This window comes from Gallus gallus, chromosome 8, assembly GCF_016699485.2.
Source record: "Gallus gallus isolate bGalGal1 chromosome 8, bGalGal1.mat.broiler.GRCg7b, whole genome shotgun sequence".
Classification (NCBI taxonomy): domain Eukaryota; kingdom Metazoa; phylum Chordata; class Aves; order Galliformes; family Phasianidae; genus Gallus; species Gallus gallus.
The window spans coordinates 12,562,793-12,582,089 of record NC_052539.1 but is presented as its reverse complement, the minus strand read 5'-3'; the positions used below and the strand labels follow the sequence as shown (position 1 = coordinate 12,582,089).

General features: G+C 38.6%; 1 protein-coding gene across 4 annotated transcripts in view; it reads right to left on the bottom strand.

The window, feature by feature from the left end:
* The window catches only part of DPYD (dihydropyrimidine dehydrogenase), a 316,870-nt gene that overhangs the window by 44,260 nt on the left and 253,313 nt on the right, over positions 1 to 19,297 (bottom strand). For 3 of the 4 annotated variants that reach the window (XM_025152950.3, XM_025152951.3, XM_426639.8), the window contains 2 exons: positions 19,048 to 19,190; positions 786 to 965 (listed from right to left, as the gene is read on the bottom strand). In XM_025152950.3, coding sequence (XP_025008718.1) covers positions 786 to 965; positions 19,048 to 19,190 — 323 coding nt within the window. Of the gene's footprint in view, positions 1 to 785; positions 966 to 10,237; positions 10,364 to 19,047; positions 19,191 to 19,297 lie in introns of those variants that run through there. The other variant, XM_040704972.2, reaches the window with a different exon arrangement.

Genomic DNA, 19,297 nt, shown 5'->3' with positions numbered 1-19,297 from the left:
GCTTCTCAGCGAGGATCAGCAGGTGTCCTGGTGTAGGGGTGAGCAGCACTGGGGCTGCTGCAATCTATTGTATCTGGCAAAAATCTCCAAAGATGCTTTTGTAGTAGGGAACTACTAGAGCAGAGAGGAAAGACAGTCTAGAGGTTAGGAATTCACACAGACCATAGTTTACATTCCTATTCCACCACTGACTTTCTAGGTTTAAATGATCTCGTGGAATTTATTAAATTATTCAGTTTTTCTGTTCATCACCTGGATCTTCCCTGTCTTGTAGTAGCTATGGGAGTCAGTATCCATGACAGACCACAAGGTGCTCAGGCATGATGACTGTAGGATCATCTCCTACTTGATGGAGCGTTCCAACTATCAACTTGGTTGTGACAGAAGCTGTCTCAGATGGTCAAGTCTAGTGCTAGGGGTCTTTCATATCTCTTGAATATTGCATTATGGTGGAACGCCCTGGCACAGTGTTCCTATCTGTCTAAATAGAATTGAGTTTCACTAAAACAAGCAGTCCAGAAATTGTTCCAAAGCATTTGTTATTTCACATCCTACACATTAAAACTGGACACACTATTACAAACAGAGTGGAGACATCATATTCAGAGTAAAAAGTTATCTAATATCAAGGTATTTCAAGTCTGCCTGCTTAAGCTGCCCTTAGATATTTGCTAATACATTGAACAAAAAAGAAAAATCACAAAGCAATTAGCAGAGACTGTGTTCAATGAAGATGGAATTGCGTTGACATAGTGTCATACAGGAATAACAATGAAACAACATACCTTTCCTATCAGATCAGCAATTCCAGATACTGGTTTTCCTTTCTGATGGCGCATGGTTGTAGGACTCTGTCCATTCCAGTCTTCAAGTTCCTCAATGCTTTTCAGGTAAAGAAGAGCTCGCAGTCCAGTGCAGTAGTCATCAATAACAGTGAAATCTTGATTCTGGATTGCACTGCACACCTATGAAATGTAAGCCTAGTTATCAACAATGTTCAGGCGAGCACAAGAATTTAGCAAACTTTTTTGGACTTACTGATTACCAGATGACTCTTATTGCTACTACACTGGCAAAGAACTATGAGAATTCAGGGTATTTATTGGCTGCTTTCTCCTACGTCAGTTCAGAAAAAAAAAAAAAAAAGGACTGTGTAGCACCGATTATGCCTAGGTTTCCTGATGGCAGCCCTTTGACCAGATCTGAAGGCTGTTTAGAAGCAAACCTGCAGGCCCTGCCCCAGGAGCAACGACACGCACTTCCAGGACTCTGCTACCCCGCACACAGATGTTACCTGCAGATGCTGGGTATTCCGTAGCCTGCCTGCTTGGGAAGCACAAATAGATTTAGACCCCAGACAAGGAGAGATTCTGTAGTCCAGCCTTCCAGCTCAGAGAAAATTCAATTAGAGGAGGCCATCCAGGATTGCAACCAATTGGGTTTTGAGTATCTCCAAAGACACTCCACAACTTCTCAGGGTTTACTGTCCAATTGCCCTTACAGTTTTTTTTTCATATATTTAAATTGAACTTCCTGTATTCCAATTTATGCCCACTGCTGTTTGTCCTTTCCCTGGATATCACTGAAAGGATACTTTAGGTGCTTTAGAAACACAGATAGCAGTATAGCTTTATAAGCATGCAGAGCAACAATTCCTGATCTACAAGGCTTAACATTTAGACATAGAACTACTGATAGCAGAAAACTACCTGATAAGTTACAAGGTTTTTTTTAAACTACCCTTTGGGTGTCAGCTCAGATTGAAACCCACAGAGATCCCTAACTAAATTGACAACAAGTGAATAAAATGCTCCAACTCCTCTCTGAACACATTCTCATTAGCTAAATCCTAATCCACCAGTGAAGAGATACAGGGTTGGTTGACTACCGCTAATTGTCATTCCCTGGGAATGCTCATAAATTCCAGATGTGTCAGTGTTTTCAGATTCTGATTCAGCTTTTATTCTAAAAACTAAAAACAATGGTCCCGATAAAACTGGCATTTACATACACACATAATGAGCACAAAATTGAAATAGCTATCTACCTTTGGACATGAACCTATGGATGTGCACAAACACAGGCACGCTCTTTGGATATGAAAATATGCCTCAGATCATGTTTGATATCAACACTTAATAATACAGGGAAAATTAAATACAGAAACTATATAATTCTTTTTCACATTTGAGATATGATAATACAACTTGCAAATTTGAAGAAAGGTGCACCTCATGTTGTAAAATACCATACGCTATTACTATGCAAGAGAAAAATAAGGACAAACTACAATTTAAGCACAAGAACATTTTCTGTGCAGCGCATTTACATTACACGAAATCTGTTTTTCTGCAGAAACAGTGTGGGCATTAATTAGGCCTGCTATGCCTTCCTCAGACTTCAAGACGTTTTTAATATTATTCCAGAGAAATTACAGAGAACATCCTAATAATTTCTGGTACAGGATATTTAACTGCAAAACTCGACTGGTGCTTATTGAAACCTCTTTGTTCATCACAGAATTCTCTATTATTTTGGGGGCACAGGTAACCCTTTTATTAGCTATGCTTAAAAATACTAAAACTGTAAAAAAAAAATCAGTAAAAAGCCACATCATGTCACTTGAAATAAGTTCAGGCACTGTTGTCAAAATCCTGAAGTATTTTGACAGGATGTATACACATGAGATACACTGGAGGATACCTGTAATAACCTTATAAATAAGGAGGCTTTTACTGTTTTCTATCTTATGGTGCAGTGTTATGAACTGCAACCATATAAAAATGTGCAGCAGATGATATCACACTAAGACTCACTGGGACCAATCCGAGCTCCATGTGCATTGTGCTGTTTGTCTTCATTGGGAAGTCAAGTAGGTTCCAGAACTGAAGGAAAAATGCAGGGTTTTTTGTTTGTTTGTTTGTTTGTTTGTTTGTTTGTTTTGGTTTGTTTTTTTTAAAGAATGTAAATCACTGTACTGAGGAAAATTATTAACATTATCTGAAAGTATCAGAAACTGAATTAGCGAGCGTTTTCAAACAATCTTGCTCTTCTGTAGAAGCCTTATGATTTGGTGCCCAGTGGTGCAGAGAATTCCCCAGAGACATGCTTTTCTCTGATTTCACTGTGATAAAAGCAGGGGAATATTTTTACAGGCTTTTCCTGGAACAAGGGATATTCAAACATCAGTGCATACAAAACCAACAGAAAGAGTTTTGGTTATGTTTCTGTAGAATTCCAAAACATTTTCAACTTCAAAATTTCTCAAGCTGTACATATCAAATGGTGATAGTTGTGTTTTAGTCTTATAGTACCTTCCATTGATCTTCCGATCAATGCAGAAAGCTTTGTTGCCTTTTAAAAAGGGTTGAACAAGAGAAAGGGGCACTGCACCATGTTAGCCATGACAATTTCTACATTACAGAGAGAGGTTCTTAGCATCACACCTGGCTGCCTCTGTTTAGATGACATTGTGCCCCCTTCTCAGCACAGGAGAGGTGGCAGGGCAGCGGACCAGGCGAGACATAAACTCACATTTCCAGAAAAATCTCAGAACTGAGCCAACCTGTCTCACACATCAACAGTGCCCCTGCTTTGGTCCTGCTGATTGCAGTGGGAGCAGGCATGCTTACTCTCCCTTGCAAAGCTGAACGTTGAACACTCCCTTCTGCTGGTATCTTATTTTACAGGCATGAAGAGCAGCAAAAGCAGTCCAGCTATAGCTGTATTTAAAATGGAACTACCTTTTGATTGCACTATCTCTCATTCAATGTCTTATTAAACCACCTCAACAGGAGATAAATGCAAACAGGGTGCTACCCAGACAGTTGATGTCAGTGCCTCATGCTTGAACCTGATGGAAAGAAGCCCTGTCTGCTCCCCCGCTCTCCTTAATATCAGTCTTTTCAAGACCAAACACAATGAAATTTGCTTCCCTTTAGACCCTGAAGCAAAAGCCTAAACTTCACAACTGAGCACATATGAATGGTTATATTGCTCCAGACCAGCAGCCCAGAATCTGTGGCCAACAGAAATTGCTTATGGACAAGAAGTGGGTTGGTTGCTTATTTGGTTGATCACCCCACATTTTGGAAAGCAGAGGGGCTTGGACTTTACATGGCAGAGGTGGCATCTGTTTAAAGTCCCTTGGTCCTGCATAATCCAAGTGAATCAGTCTTGTGAGTTAATTAACATTCAGCAGTGCACTGACCCAGACTTTCACCGGAAATGGTGAGGTAGAAAGTAGCCTTTTCTTCTTCAGAAGAGGAAGGCCCTATAAGCAATCAAGGGACAGACAATGAAGTGAAGATCACAGTGAAGTTGTCAGCTGTTCATTGCTTATATTTGTCTCTAACTTTGGACTGAATTTGGGCAAGAAAAGAAAGGCACAATTTTTTCCCTGTTTACAAAGGTAATGTGTATTATTCTTATTGCATTTATATATAGGAGATAATTTTGCACAAGCTTGGTTTTAGTGCATTGCCTGACTATGTGACAGCCTTGGCAGTAAGACCCCTTCTTTCCACCAAATCCAGATTCATCCTCCTTTCTAGTGGTTACCCCTTGCTCCCCAAAAGAAATAAACAAGCCGACATACTGCATATGATCAGTAATATTGTACCCTTAATATTCTGAAATATAAAACTGTTCAGTATAGGTTGTAATAGTAGGTAACAATTCTAATCTATACAGACAAGTCTGAGATACTAAAAGACACGATGCCTGCTTTGCTGCTGGTAAATCAAACATACACAGCATGATCTCATTGGGGAATGTGGGTGCAAAATGAATCACAGGCTAAAGCTCTAAGTAAAACTGCTCTACAGAATGCAGCAATGGAGGAAGCATTCAAAGGTCCCTGCTGGTGTCTTGCATACAAAATGACCTGTCTGCCCTATTACTAAATAAACATAAATACTTAGTCTAGCTTTGTCAAAGGATCTAGAGCCATTACAAATCTTACTTGAGGAACTAGAGTAAATTGTCAGGTGGTTATTATTGTGTAAAAAGAATTTTACAGAACACATGATTTTTTTTTTTTTTTAATCATTCACATCAATCTGAAACTTTTAATTTGCGTACTATGAGGAAAAAGTTCATTATCAGTGACAGGTCCTACTACAGCAGTTATACAACACTATAAGTGCCTCTGCTTTTAGCAGAATCATCACAAAACAAAGAGAAGGCAATTTCTGAAGTCTTTCCTGAGACAAATCCCCTGCGACATCTGTGTAGGAACTTTGGGGTTTAGCCCATAACCTATGTTTCTAGTAGGAACAGGAAGAATATCCCCACACTACATTATCATCCTGCCCAAACTCTGGCATAAGCCAGGGGGCTGTATGCAAGACCTGTGCCATTCACTCAGTGCCCTGAACAAAGTGGCTGAAGCATTTCCAGCCAGATCATCCACTGAAACAATTTCTATTCAGTGCTTTTCTCGCCTTTTCCAATGGCGGATGCTGCAGACGACAGAATAATTTCTATAAAACTAGAAAGAAGAAACCAGCAGGTCAGAGAATCTGGTCTGTTTAATAATGAGTTGCTTTTCAAGAAGTGCAAGTCTTCTTGGTGTGATTAGATCTGCGAGAACAAGAGCGCTGCAGTGTCTAGCAGCAGTCATGCTCCTATTTGAAATTGTCTCAAGATTACTATTAAATCCCTTTGAATTTGTGGTAGGTGGTTTAAGAGACAGTAGCTTGGAGAAAATTTTAATTTTTACATCCTCCAAAATATGCACATGTAGATCTCTTCAGAATATGGGTGTAAAATAATTGTCATTTTTTAAGAAACCAGAAGTAACAGTAAGGAGGCATATGGGTGACAGTGATACACAGCATAGAAGTAAGAAGATTGATGGGTATATATTTGTATACACAAACGCAAATCACATAGATTGACTATTCTACCATACTAGTTTCATTTGCTGTAGCTGTACAACATCAAAGCAGTGATGTCCTCATATACTGCATTTAGTGATAACGTAAAGGGCTAGCAATACATAAAAAAATAAATAAACAAATAAATAAATAAATAAAATCAAAGTGAGAGTTTCTAAGTAGTTTCCTGGCAATTGAGACAGCAGGCTCTTTCATCTGTGCTGTAACTGTGGCAATGCATTGATTTAAACTCCTTATGAGATCTCAAATGCTTTTATATTCTTAGGTCTTGCTGGCTGCTTTCTTTTTGCTTTTTTTCCTCCCTTCAAATGATAAAATTCTAGCATTTAGCAGAATGCCATCTTGCTTCCCTAGAAGACGGAGACTTATTTCAGCTTTGGTTCTAAACTGCACAGGATCGCTACATAAAATAGCTCTCAAAATGCCATCCTATTAGGAAATCGGCCTTTGACTTCACAGTGTCTAATATTCTTATCATAGCAAGTGGATAAACAAATATTATTCCTCTTGGATACCCAGGAGAGGTTTTACAATGAATTAACATTTTTTTTTTTCCTATTAATTTGGCTGACTGTCTTTGAAATATTTTTACTGATATGTCTAAATGGTAAAGAATTATGTACTGTTTTGATTTTATATTATAATATATATTCTATTTTAACATTATCTATCACCATTTTACAGCAGCTTTCTTATTCTACTAAAATTCTTCCTGATAACTACTGAAGACATAAATTCTCCTTCCTGTTAGACAAATATTTATGAATGACTCTAAGGTGTTTTTCAATGTATAGTTTAGGCTCCTGATTTTTTTGTTGTTGCTGTTGTTATTCTTTTGTTTTGTTAGCACCTATGGACTAAGATTCTGGTGGAAGAAGACTGAAAGCGTAAATGAATGCATGATGCTTCAGGAAAAATGCTATTTTTGCCTATCTAACTATCCATATAAATCAACAGCCTTCAGAAAATTAATGTTATTGTTGTGGGCAAAAGAGAGATTTTAATCTGGGGAAAGTATACACAAAATTTGAACATTATTCTCAATAGCAACTAGGAAAAACTGACTCAACTAAAAGAGAGATCTTACTGGGCCACACAATCTATCTGCTGCATAGCCCTTGGCTATGGAAATGTCAATGCATGCTTTCTAGCTCCTCTACAAGAATCTACATGTGCCCAGACATGCAAAGCAAAAGGTGGTACACACAGCACTGGTTGCCCAACACAGTGCTCAGAATAAAGTGGAAAGAGCTGCTACCTAACAGTAAGGAGACATAAAATCTTCTCCGAGAGGGATTTCTGCACTTAAAATCTTCAGGATAACAAAGTCCATGGAAAAGCTGCCTGTATAGCGATGGTTCCTCTTCATGTCTCAGTGAGCACTGACTTACCAGTACATTAAACACATAGCCCAAATTATCCTTTCTATCAGTAATTATTAGTTTTGCTGAAGGGTTGTAGGATTACGAAATATTAGCGGAAGTGGATTATCAGACAATGTGGTACACTCCCTGGAAAAAAACAAGATTCTCTGTTACAAAGAATAAATTTGTAACTGAGCGAAAGCTTTCCAAATATTGATACAGTACAGATGGAATGATTTGATTCATTCACATTAGCTGCTTAAATGACTCTAGAGATATAGGTTAGCAGATGGGATGTTACTTAACAAGGCTTCAGCTACTGGATCAAGATGCAAAACTGATTTGGATGATGGCTGATAGCCTTTTTAAAACATTAGAATTGAGCTACATGAACTAATGAACTACTGTTTGTTCCAAAGTCCAGGGCAGCTTTCAGAAAGCAATCTGGTGGACTTCTATACTGTATCTGTGAATGTTCTGGGTTGTGAGAAAAAGAAAAACACTATCTCTTTTACTAAGTTCTAGGCTTAACATCCTAAAGAGCAGAGGGCTTGCTGGTGGCACTGAATGGCAAACATATAGCAGAAAGATTCAAAGATGTTAACTGCTCTGTAATTTGCAGAGTAGGCTACCACTCACATGTGGGCTTAAGAAACCTATATAGAAAAAAAAAGACAATGGTAAAACATCATGTGAGTGTCAGTAATGAAATATTTTAGTTATTTTAGTTATGTGAAGAGAGCTCATCAGTGAACTGTTATTCTAATCAAAAGTATTGGCTAATGTCAGTAAGTAATGAAGCTCACAATGAGCTAAAAGGAGATGAAAGTCTTCAAGACAACTTGCAGGATAAGTGCTCTTCCTTCTCTGCAGCTGAGATACTCTCTATAGTAGGACAACAGTGCTGAACTGGCATCGAGCAGAGCAGAACTGACATTTAACAAGAATGGGCGCAGGAAGCACAGGTAAGGGAAGCAGGAGGCTGTAGGTGGGCAGCAAGAAGATGCACACAGCTCATTGTGAAGTAACAGAAGGCTGCTGAGACAGGTTGTGAGGAAAAGCTGCCTTAACATCAAGGTGACAGTTATCCCTGCTAGGACCCCAAGTACAGGGCACAAACCCTGTCTAGCAACCCTGGGCACAAGTGAGTGGCCAGCAATATCAGAGGAGAAGGCTAGAATCCACTGGCATGGCAGGAGATAAGAGCACTGTAAGGGAGATATTATCCGATGCATTAATTCATAGTCTGCTCCAATGTACCTTTCCTTCCCTTAAGTTTTCTATGACAATTAATGTATATTTGATCTAAATACCTAAACTGGATGTTTGGAAATGGGAAACTGGTACTTATCATGGGATTCTGAGTGATGCAGCTTTGTATCCCAAATATTTGAGAAGGGAAATGCAGAAGAAATGAAGAATTTTCAGAAGGCTCCCTGTGGTACTTGTATTTTGGTTGTTTTTTTCCTCCTGTCAACCATCCCTAGAGAAATGGTTATATTTCCTTATCTCACTAGAGCATTCTGTCAGTTCTTGGAACAGCAAAGTGGACCTTTATGCAGTAGGTGGGCAAATACACTGATAAATGTGCCGATCGTGATCATCTTCGCTTAGAAAACAAATATGATTCCACATGTCTTGAGCATTGAGGAGTGTGGAGACAGCCTCATAATCAGGCATCTACAGCAAATTGTATCACTGTACTCTAGATCCATAAAATGAAAGATGTCTTTGAAAGCAGATGAACTAACTCCCCTGTGTAAACAGTGCAGTCACATACATAGGCTCTCCATCTTTAAATATATTTTGAATAAAACTTCACATTTTGTTTGTTAACACCTAAAGGTCTCACCTCTCTCTTATAAGTTGTGTTGTGGAAAATGAAACCTTCCCATTCTCCCAATGGTTCTGCAGCTGTGCCAGATAGATGGAGATTTACTCAATGCATTTCAATGTCCTATATCCCTCCAGTTCCTCAAAAGGTATTTTGAAAACAGATACTAGTTAAGTTGCTCAGACCTAGAGGTTTGATGTCAAAAGTCAGACAGCCCCATAACACATAACAGTCAGAAGTTAGTAACATTTTTAAGATTATTTCTTTATTTATTTTGTGTGCTAAACAACAGGAACTTCATCCTGTCTTTAACTCCGGTCAGTAAGCTTTTCCATTTTTGGAAATACATGTTTGTCAGAAGTGAGAGTGGCTCTAGGAAAACATGCTTTTCAGAAAAGAACTGTATCCTGAAAAAATGTGTGGAAAAAAGTTTCAGAATTGCCAATATGTGCTGTTTGACAACATGGAATGCAACAGCCCCATTTAGCTTGAAAATGTCTGTTTTGCAATCTAAGTTAATTGGAATGAAAAGGTCGAAACTAAAACATGCTGCAAAGCAATTGAAACAAAATTTTGACTTAAATAATATTCTTTCCTTAACACACATTTTTAGAAATCTTATCAGTGAAAATGAAAAACCATTTCCATCCTGAAACTTTCCTGTGACAGAATAACTATTTCTTGGTCATTGGCTTTCCCCTGTGCAGCTTTCCTGTGGCCTCTTATCCTGCAGGAGGGTAAACACATCGGTAAGGCAGAGGCTCATTAATGCATAGCAGATCCAGGTTAGAGCTTTTGAGTTTTTCAACCCAGGACACTGAATCAGGCACAGCAGGGATTTGAACCCAGATCTATTTTGATTAAACAAAATTTATCAATGAGAAACAGTTTCCTCAAAGAAGTTTTTAACAAACTCTAATGAGAACCATCTACTGAGGGACGTCATCCTGTGACCAGAATTCTGAAAGCTTCCTGCTTCTCAAAATCAAACAGAAAAGCTATTTTTTCATTTTGGAACCTCAGTTCAGTCCTGCAATGATTAACCCCTCATCCTTGTAAGTCTTTCTCTCTACTACTGTCACATTTTATTTCAGTTAAAATTACTTTCATCCTTTATCAGCTTGCCTGTACGAATTTGTGCAGCAGCTGCTGTGTCCATTGAAGAGTGAGATTCATGTGAATAAAATAGTTCTGACCCTCCGAGTCCTCCATGTCTGAGATAAAAACCCACTTCCACATTTCCTTGGGGATTGTTTTACCTATCTCTGTCAAAAAAAAAAATTATATGTATATATATATCAGCAAGAAAAGCAGTGACATAACTCAGATATTGAAGAAAATTAAACCCTTTCTTAAACGTACTGCCAGCTTCAGAAAAACGGTTTCTCTGTTTGTTTCTTTCATTCAAATTGCATGGATAAAAGGACCTCTCAGCAGACAGATCAAGCTGTGTCAGGGGGCTTCTGTTGTAGCAGGAAAAATACTTCAAAAGGCACTGGGGCTCCCAATCCCACATTGCTTCCTCCTTCCTGGGCAGAAAAAAAGATTTTTCTACCGCTGCGGAAACCAGTGGAATGGTCATCTGGTCTTGTTAAGCTACAATCAGCCCCACACCGACCCAAGCTGGTGCACAGCCCACGGACTGCAGAATCAACAGAGCTGTGACAATACAAAATGGAAAATTTCTTGCTTGCGTATGTTCTTTGTATGGCTGATAATGTTTCCAAGAAAAATGTCTCTGACGGCAGAGCTTTGCAATCCTGAATGTTTTGCGTTTTCCCTAGTAGGAAAATCAAGTCCTCTGCCAATACAATAAGTGTAATTTAAAAGAAAATCTAGGAAATTCTCTAATTAATGGAGATGGCAGCAACGAGAAAAGAAACTCAGCATTTTCCACCGTGCTTATCTTTCCTTCTCTTTACATTTTCAATATCTAATATGAGTTGGATACATTTTCAGTTTGATTTCCAGTCACTTCCATGTTGAAACCCAGAAGTAACTTTGTCTACAACAAAACTACAAAGCAAGCTTCATGTCTGATAGAAGCCTGTGCTGAATCAAACAATCTGCCCACAATTTCTTACACTCTGAACCAAATTTCTTTTGAAAAGTCATCTCCATGTTGCTTTTACTTTGTAAACTTCTAAACAAAAATCACTTTACATCAATTCACACCATGTCCTTTTATCTGAAGGGAGGCTAGGTCTGTGCTTGTTCAGACAGTGGCAGTGTGAATCCACACTAGTAGTGCATATCCGCATTAAAAATAGAAACAGCATTGAAAACAGAAACAATGTTGTGGATCCTTGGGATGCAGAAGGAGAGACAAATGCTGCCCAAAGCAATTACTATTGGCATGTCTTCAACCCTGAAGTCACTGAGCCATCAGACCTGGAAGGGACACCTGGGTAGTGAGGGGAAGGGGAAACTCAGTGTCCCCAGTTGCAAGAGCAGGGAACAAACCCTCTACAAGGGCTGGGAGCAACTACCATAGGACAGCATTTGAGCTGATGCTCCATTGAGACCTAATTGTTATTAAATAATTATTACCATTCTGTGATAGTTAAATCTACTTTGCATGAGAATCCATTATAAGAATGACAAATAGCAATTGTTATGGAATGAGCTTGAATTCATTCTTACAAATTTATGAAATAACAATCCTATCTATGCAGCACTCATTTACTAGATGGTGAAATGAGCAGAAAGAAAGGAAAGCTAATAGATAAATCCCTTAAGCAGCTCCAAACAAAATGTAAAACTACTGCAAAAATGCACAAAATAAAAGGCATTATTAGGTTAGAGTTCAGTCCAGAATTTTGTGACATGATGATTTGAATACTGTAACTTTTCATTAAAAGTGTCAAAATAATAAAAGTAAACATCAATACTGAAAACCTGTTACAACCTGATATTTTTATCCATGACCAAAGAACTTTCTGGAATTTTTTGTCTGAGAAATTGAGATTTCCACTGAAAGTAATTCTCACCAGCAATTAGCAATTTCCATTCTAAGTATTTGTAACAGAGCAAGTGTGGCAGTTCTCTAATGAATTTTTTTTATTAACAAAAGAAGACAGACAGTTGAGAACAGGTTGAGTTTCTCTAGCAGTGAGCAAAGAAAAAAGCAGAAAATAATGAAATGTTTATTAGAAGGATCACTGCATGTATCTCTGTCCCAACTCCTCTCTCTTCCACATTCCTTTTTCTTTTGATTTTACTTCGACATGTTCAAACAGCACTTTGTTCCCCCTTTTGTTTCTCCATGTACTACAAATTTCAGCTCTGCAAAGAAGGACCACTCAATTCAGTGCCATGTCCATTGAAGACTTTTTTAAGCATGCAGCTCTGTGAGCAGCAGAGCTAATGATACCTGGCTTCCAGCAGGTCCGTGTCTCCTGGTTGGGTTCTCTGACGTCTAATAACGTGTGACTGCCAATTAAAGCCTTTCCTGTGGCTGACACAGCCCTGGCAGTGCTGTCCCATGTGGATTCTCAGAGGTCTAATGGAGGCGAGCCTATAGCGTGATCGTTCCTACAGTGAAGGAATGCAGGTACATACTCTCCACTGACTGACTTTTTCATTTTTCCAAAACTTTTTATAGTAAAATAATTTCTATCTTCGGCCAAATTTCAAATAAAATAGCTGCAAAGTTCAAATGTGACTTAGGATACTCAAAAGGATGTACAAACACATTGAGCTTCTTTGGGAACACAGACTTTAGCATTTTTTAAAACTCTGTTTCTACCTGAGGATACTCATATCTAAATCAAAAGACTTACATGTGAAAGCCGTGTTTGCCTTAAGTGGCATTTTGTTTCCTTAAAATTACTGGCAGATGTACAGAGCCATTTTTTGTGTCTGTCTGACTCTCAGTCGTACAGCTCTGGTGGCCTGCTGCTGCATCCAGCAATCTATTCATTGGTGAACAGCTTTGTACAGGTCTTGTTCTTCTACCCGGACCCACAGTGTGCATCAGAAAGTGTGCACTGCTAACTGGTGCTGAAGCACACCTGTTCTCTGTCACCACGGCCAGCAGAGCTCTGACACAAAGCTCCCTGACAACACGATGAAAAACCTCTTTTCCCCAGAGCAGTGTACAGGTGGCAGGGGCTGAGTTGGGTGGACAGGAGAAACCCAGCCATAGAGACTTCACCCTGTGCTTAAGACTTGCAGCTTGCAACCTGACTTCACACTCCCCACACATAGCTGAGATTAGACACAGGGAATCTCTGAGCCCTTCCTCTGCATTCAAAGTCACTGTTATTCAACACAAGATGAAATAAATAGTTTTCAAGTGTCACCGGTAGAAACTTAATTTGGTATTGCAAAACAGTGAGCCTGTTCTACCACTGCCCTGCTCCATCAGCCCTGTGATTGTGACCTCTTACTCACCATACCACTAAATAGCATAAGCAGTAATTCCTGGACAAGACATTTTTGGCCTCAGCTAGTCCTCCCTTATCTCTATATCAGTGTCTTCACTAACTTGAGCAGATACCAAGATGGGCTTAAAAAACCACTAATTAAGTGCACAGAGAACCGGCTCTCTGTTTCACAGTTCTGTAGCCATTAAAAACATGGAAAAATTGCATCACGGATCTTAAGAAGAATTAAAAAATAAAAATAAAAATAGGGAAAAGTATGGTAAACTATAACGGGATACATTTACTTCAGAGACTTTGTGGGTTCTGTTTGGTTTATTTATTTATTTATTTATTTGAGCTTGGGATGAGAAAATGATAGCATCTAAATATTAAGATATGACAATGTTTATGACTTTTTTCATATAATTTTAGTGATTACATTTTCAGAGCCTTTCTTGTATTTTCTGACACCCTGGACACTTTATATCTCATGGAAGGGTTCCTTGCAGGGTTTCATATTCGCACAAATACAATAATACCTCCCTCTCGGAGCTCATGTCCCACTACTTTGTGATGGGGAGACTTGTTTATTCATGCACAAGGGGCCATTCCTCTGTTATTAAAATCTCCCAGCCAAAAACTTCAGTAAAATGTCTGTTGAAGAAAAAATAATGATCTAACTGTCCTGAATCCCTTGAGACTGGCTGCAAAGAGGTACCAACAAGAAACCCCCTTGTAAATGTTACAAAAAATATAAGCAGTCTCATAAAAACAACTGTGTTCCACACTGGGGGCAGATTTTATCTTGCAGAAGCCAAAAATGTCTCTAGTGGTTTCTCATCTGGAAAATACTTCCAGAAGGGGTTTTGTTCTTGGTCAGATCCCTGAGATGCCATGCAGAGCTGGCAGTAGGCAGGAGAGGAGGGCACAGGCAGAGCCAGCTTCACACAGCTGCCCCCGGGGAACGAGCACTCCCACTGCACTCCCTGCCTGCGAGAGGAGGTCCTGGTGCAAGGAGTGTGCAGGACCACACTGCCTTGCTGCACTGCTGCAGGGTCTTCACCCAGCCCTGATCCAGCTGGATGCCATGAGCAGGGCTTGGGGTGATACTGATGGCTGCCCTCTGCCAGGTGGGACCACAGGAGCAGCACTAAATTGGTGGATTTTCAATCTTGGATGTTTAGAAAGCCTCACAGACATCCTTGCTGGAGAAACTGGGGACAGGTATGTCCTCCATTTTATAAGAACAGAAATATGCTTGAAAAGAAACATGCATTCTTTTCAAGTTAATGACTAAAATTTGAGATTAACTAAAGTGTTCCATACCGGAATATAATGTTAAAAGACTCTGCCATGAAAAATGTACACTTCAGAGAGTATCCTTTTGTTCTACCTTTTTTTTTTTTTGTGTGTGTGTGTGTGTGTGTGTTACAGCTGCTAGAAATAATGACTACAGAATCTCTTTCAACAAAAGGTCATTTATGTCAATGGACAGAACACAGAGGATCAGATCACCTGCGGTAATTGCAAATTAATGCTCTACTGCTAATGCATTAACTACACAATATTGATCTACAATTGAATCATACAGGCTACTGTGAAGTGATTTTTACTTTAATATTTTTATGCTTTTATTGCTTTTTCCATAATGCATTCTCTCTTTCCACTGAAATTTTCTATAATTGTCTCTATTTTTAATTTCCTACAGCGAGATGACTTTGAAAAATGCATGTCTGCTTCAAAGCCTTGTAAAAATCTGACAAACCATCAATGTGACATGCTAAATCACATACATGACGAAAAGATGCAAAAAATCCAATATGTATCTTATTTTGATTAATTGTGGCTTAAAAAAAAAAACTTGCTTATAGAAAAAAAACATATTTCAGCCCCACTGGAAACCTATTGTAATGAACTGTACATCAAAAAGTTGCAGCTAGACATCCCTGGAGCTCTGGAGCTTTGTGTATATGAGGAATGCAGGCTTGGATAAAGGAGTGCACTAGAGTTATTTTTTTATTCCATGCTTGTACTGAAAAGGAGTTGGGGACTTTGGTGCCTTAAAAAAACTACAATCCTATGGAATCACCTAAAAAATGACAGAAACGTTTCAGCATTTTACTGAAAAATGTTTAAAAAGTGTTGCTTTTTTTCCTCTCTATATCATAATGTGGAATAGTAAGGATAAACTGCTGTATCAAATTTTAATTCCAGCTACAACAGACTACAGTGATCCAGTGTGCCTTAGATATCTGATACGAAACTTCTTCACATATAAACATTTTGTCAGCAGTAGCCTAAAATGCTTTCTGTCTTCTACGGTCTTCTGTCTTCTGTCAGCGAATGCTGACATTCTTTCCCAGAACCATTCCCTAACTGATCAATACCACTTGAGGCTGTTAGAGCATGCATAAAAATGTGGGTTCATCACCTGACTCCTTACTTGCATTCCTGTGTATGACAATTTTGTAAATGCAAAATTAACAATTTCCATTTTGTTAACAGAAAATAAATCTGCACATTTTAAAAATAAAAGCAATTGGGAAAATAACAATGGAGAACTGATCACAGGTGGATTAGCTGCAGAGGCAAACCTGATCTTGGTTTTAATGGAGCTACATTTATTATTCATAAACCTCTTCACTAAGAGATATATACCACATGGCAATTAAATCAACTCACACAAAGCCTTTGTATTTCCCTTGCTTCTGAACATCATCCTCTCATGGCAGAGAAGACACTGGACTCTTGTCCAGGCAAAACAAAGGGAAGCAAATGGCCACACAAGCACAGTCATCCTGGGTTTTCTAGCTGTCCTCTGCAGATGGATCACTGCAGTCTGTGCTGCTTAATTGTATCAGACAATGTGTTTAAATGCTGGATGAACTGACAATTTGCACCCCATTAAATCACTGCTAACAAGGGCACATCTACACACTGTTCTTTGTAACAAGGTGGTGGTAGCAGGGCCAGTGGGCAGGTTCAGGTTTTTAGCTGAAAGGTGAGGAGATTGCTCTCATTTGGCACAGCTGAGTGCAGAATGCATACCCACACTGCCAAAGCCTTGGCTGTTTGCTTTCTGCCTCTGGACCAGTCTGTTACTTTTGCTGAGAAAGCAAAAGTGACCTGTCAAAGCAACAGGAGTTTTCACTGTTCAGGACAAAAGAACTGAGGCATTTGGTACCAAGGACATTTAAGAAAGAAACTGGGATTTGAGGAAAAGTATATTAGCCAGCTATTTGTATGACCTTGTTGTCAGAGATAACTTGTTCCAAAGATAACTTGTGAAGATGAGGTTGCCTTCTTCTGTTTATCACAAAGTATCTTGCCTGAGCAGCAAATGGATATCTCAGCCTAGTCCCAGACAAGTGTATTCCTTGTATAGATGTCTATACAAATGACCTGTTTCCCTCACTTTTCCATTTGCCTTTCCATAGATGAGAGAAATTTATGGCATACTCACAATCTTGCATGAAGTTTTCTAAAGACTTATTTTTAAACAAATGTAATTGAACTAGTTCAGACCCTTACATACACAGCATTTTTAGAATCCATCTCAGATAGGTTTAAATGACTCCCGTACTTCAGAGAAACAAAAATAAGCCACTTGAACTGAGGATGGGTTTGATCTAGAGGAGTTTAAAATCAGTTCTAGAGCTGATTGGTGAAGTCTGAATATAGTGAGAGTATTTTCATCATGTCTTGGAAAGGTCGGTTGGAAAGAGAAATTATTCTCTGAAGCATAGAATATCAGTATAGATCCATTTGTGGAAGCTAGTTTCAGAGAACTTAACTATTAGTTAAAATAAAATAATAATAGTGTATCTAAAGGGAGGCTACAAGAAAGAAGGGGACAGACTCTTTAGCAGGATCTGTAGTGATAGAACAAAGGGAAAAGGCTTCATGCTCAGGGAGGGTAGATTTAGTTTAGATATAAGGAAAAGATCTTTTACAGTGAGGGTGGTAAGGCCCTGGAACAGGTTACCTAGTGTTGTGGTAGATGCCCTGTCCCTGGAGACTTTCAAGGGCAACCTGATCTAGGTGTGGTGTCCTTGTTCATTGCAGGGGAGTTGGACTAGATGGCCCTCAGAGGTCCCTTCCAACTCTAAGGATTCTATGATTCTATGAACTATGTGGATAATCTTGTCATAAAAGAAAATTACCATTGTCTCATTACCAATGGGGCAAACTAGAAGAAAACAAATAAACAAAAAAATAATAAACAGCTACATAGTCTATATAAAGGAAACATACATAAATGACATTTTAAAACTTCATTTTTAGCCATCCAGAAACGGATGTGGTAGAGGTAGAACAGAAAATCATTCTATCATGTGTAGTTGAGATCACGAAACATTCGAACTGACAAAGTCATCAAAACTGGAGCTCTATTAGCAATAACAAGTGAAATACATAGCACTAAAAACATTCCCTTGCCAATCCTACTTTTTTGTTGACAAATGCTACTCTGTAATTTGTACCATTACTTAGTACTTATATCGAAGAAGCTCTCAAAATATTGTGTAAAAAAGGTAGATCTTTTGTTTGTTCACAGGAAAAGAAGTTTGAAGCATTCTCAAACCAACTTAAAAGATAGAAAATAGTATTAACAAAGCTAAAAAAAAAAAAAAAAACCATAACAAATCTATAGAAAAGCAGTTGTCTTCCACTTCAGCTTCCCAAAACACTAACTTTAAGCACATAAGAAAAATAATAAAAAAAAATATATATATCAAGTTGGCCTAGAATTTTTAATTATTCTTAATTGATATAGTGAACACATGACTACTGTCAGTAGTCACCACAGCTGCGCATAAAAGATGGTCACACTGAATCTAATTTTTAATGTCAAAATGAATTGTGAGAATGAAACCACTCCAGTCATCCCATGGAGCGACACAAAGCCAACATCCACAGCTGCTGTTGTCTTTGGTGGGAACTCCATATGGAGGGGGACGAGGGACTACCTAACCAAGTCAGTTTGTTCAGAGCTTCGCAACAACACATCAGGCAATGTAAACAGCTTCAACCACTGTGTGCAGTCCACAACCTTACTCAATACAATTGCCTGCAATGACAACACCACATACAGGAGGTGCAGCTCTACACTTTCTGTTACAATAAGTATGCTTAAGAGGCGCAGATTCCCAGATTAAGAAAAATTACTTTAAACTGACTGCCAGTGGGACTCAAGTAATATTTTTTTACATACTTCTCTCCTTGAAAAGGCTCTTTGCAGAAGACAAAAAAGAAGAAAAAAGAATGATTGCACAGCTCAAGCTTAACACTGTGTAGGTCTTGCTTGTATGAAAAAGAAGAGATGTTTAAAATTTAAATCCTACAGATTATAGAAAAAAGTGATAACATACTCATGGACAGCCTTTTTCCAGATTGGTATTGTAACATCCAAAGTCTTCTTTTGGAAACTCCTACTTAAAATGAATGTCTTTCAGCGAGAAGCACATCTAAAACTTGAAAACTGCTTTCAATTGTTGAAAAAGACCACTATGATAATATTTGAAAGGAAGGTACTTTATAGCTTTAATTGAAGTTATTTTAATGTTTTAAAGAAATAAAAATACCTGTAAAACTGAAGCTCCACTGTGCAGAAACTGGAGACCACTTTCAGCAGAGTCAATGCCTCCAGTTGCTAAGATGGGAAATCCTGGAAGAGCACGGGCTATAGCAGACACTGCACGGAGCGCGATGGGCCTAATAGCATTTCCTACAGAAAAACAGAACATTGTGTTTGCAACATCAGAACACCCTCAGTGTAATTTACACATCCCTCATGGTAGAAAAATCAGGAAATAACATTTAGCTATGAGATGC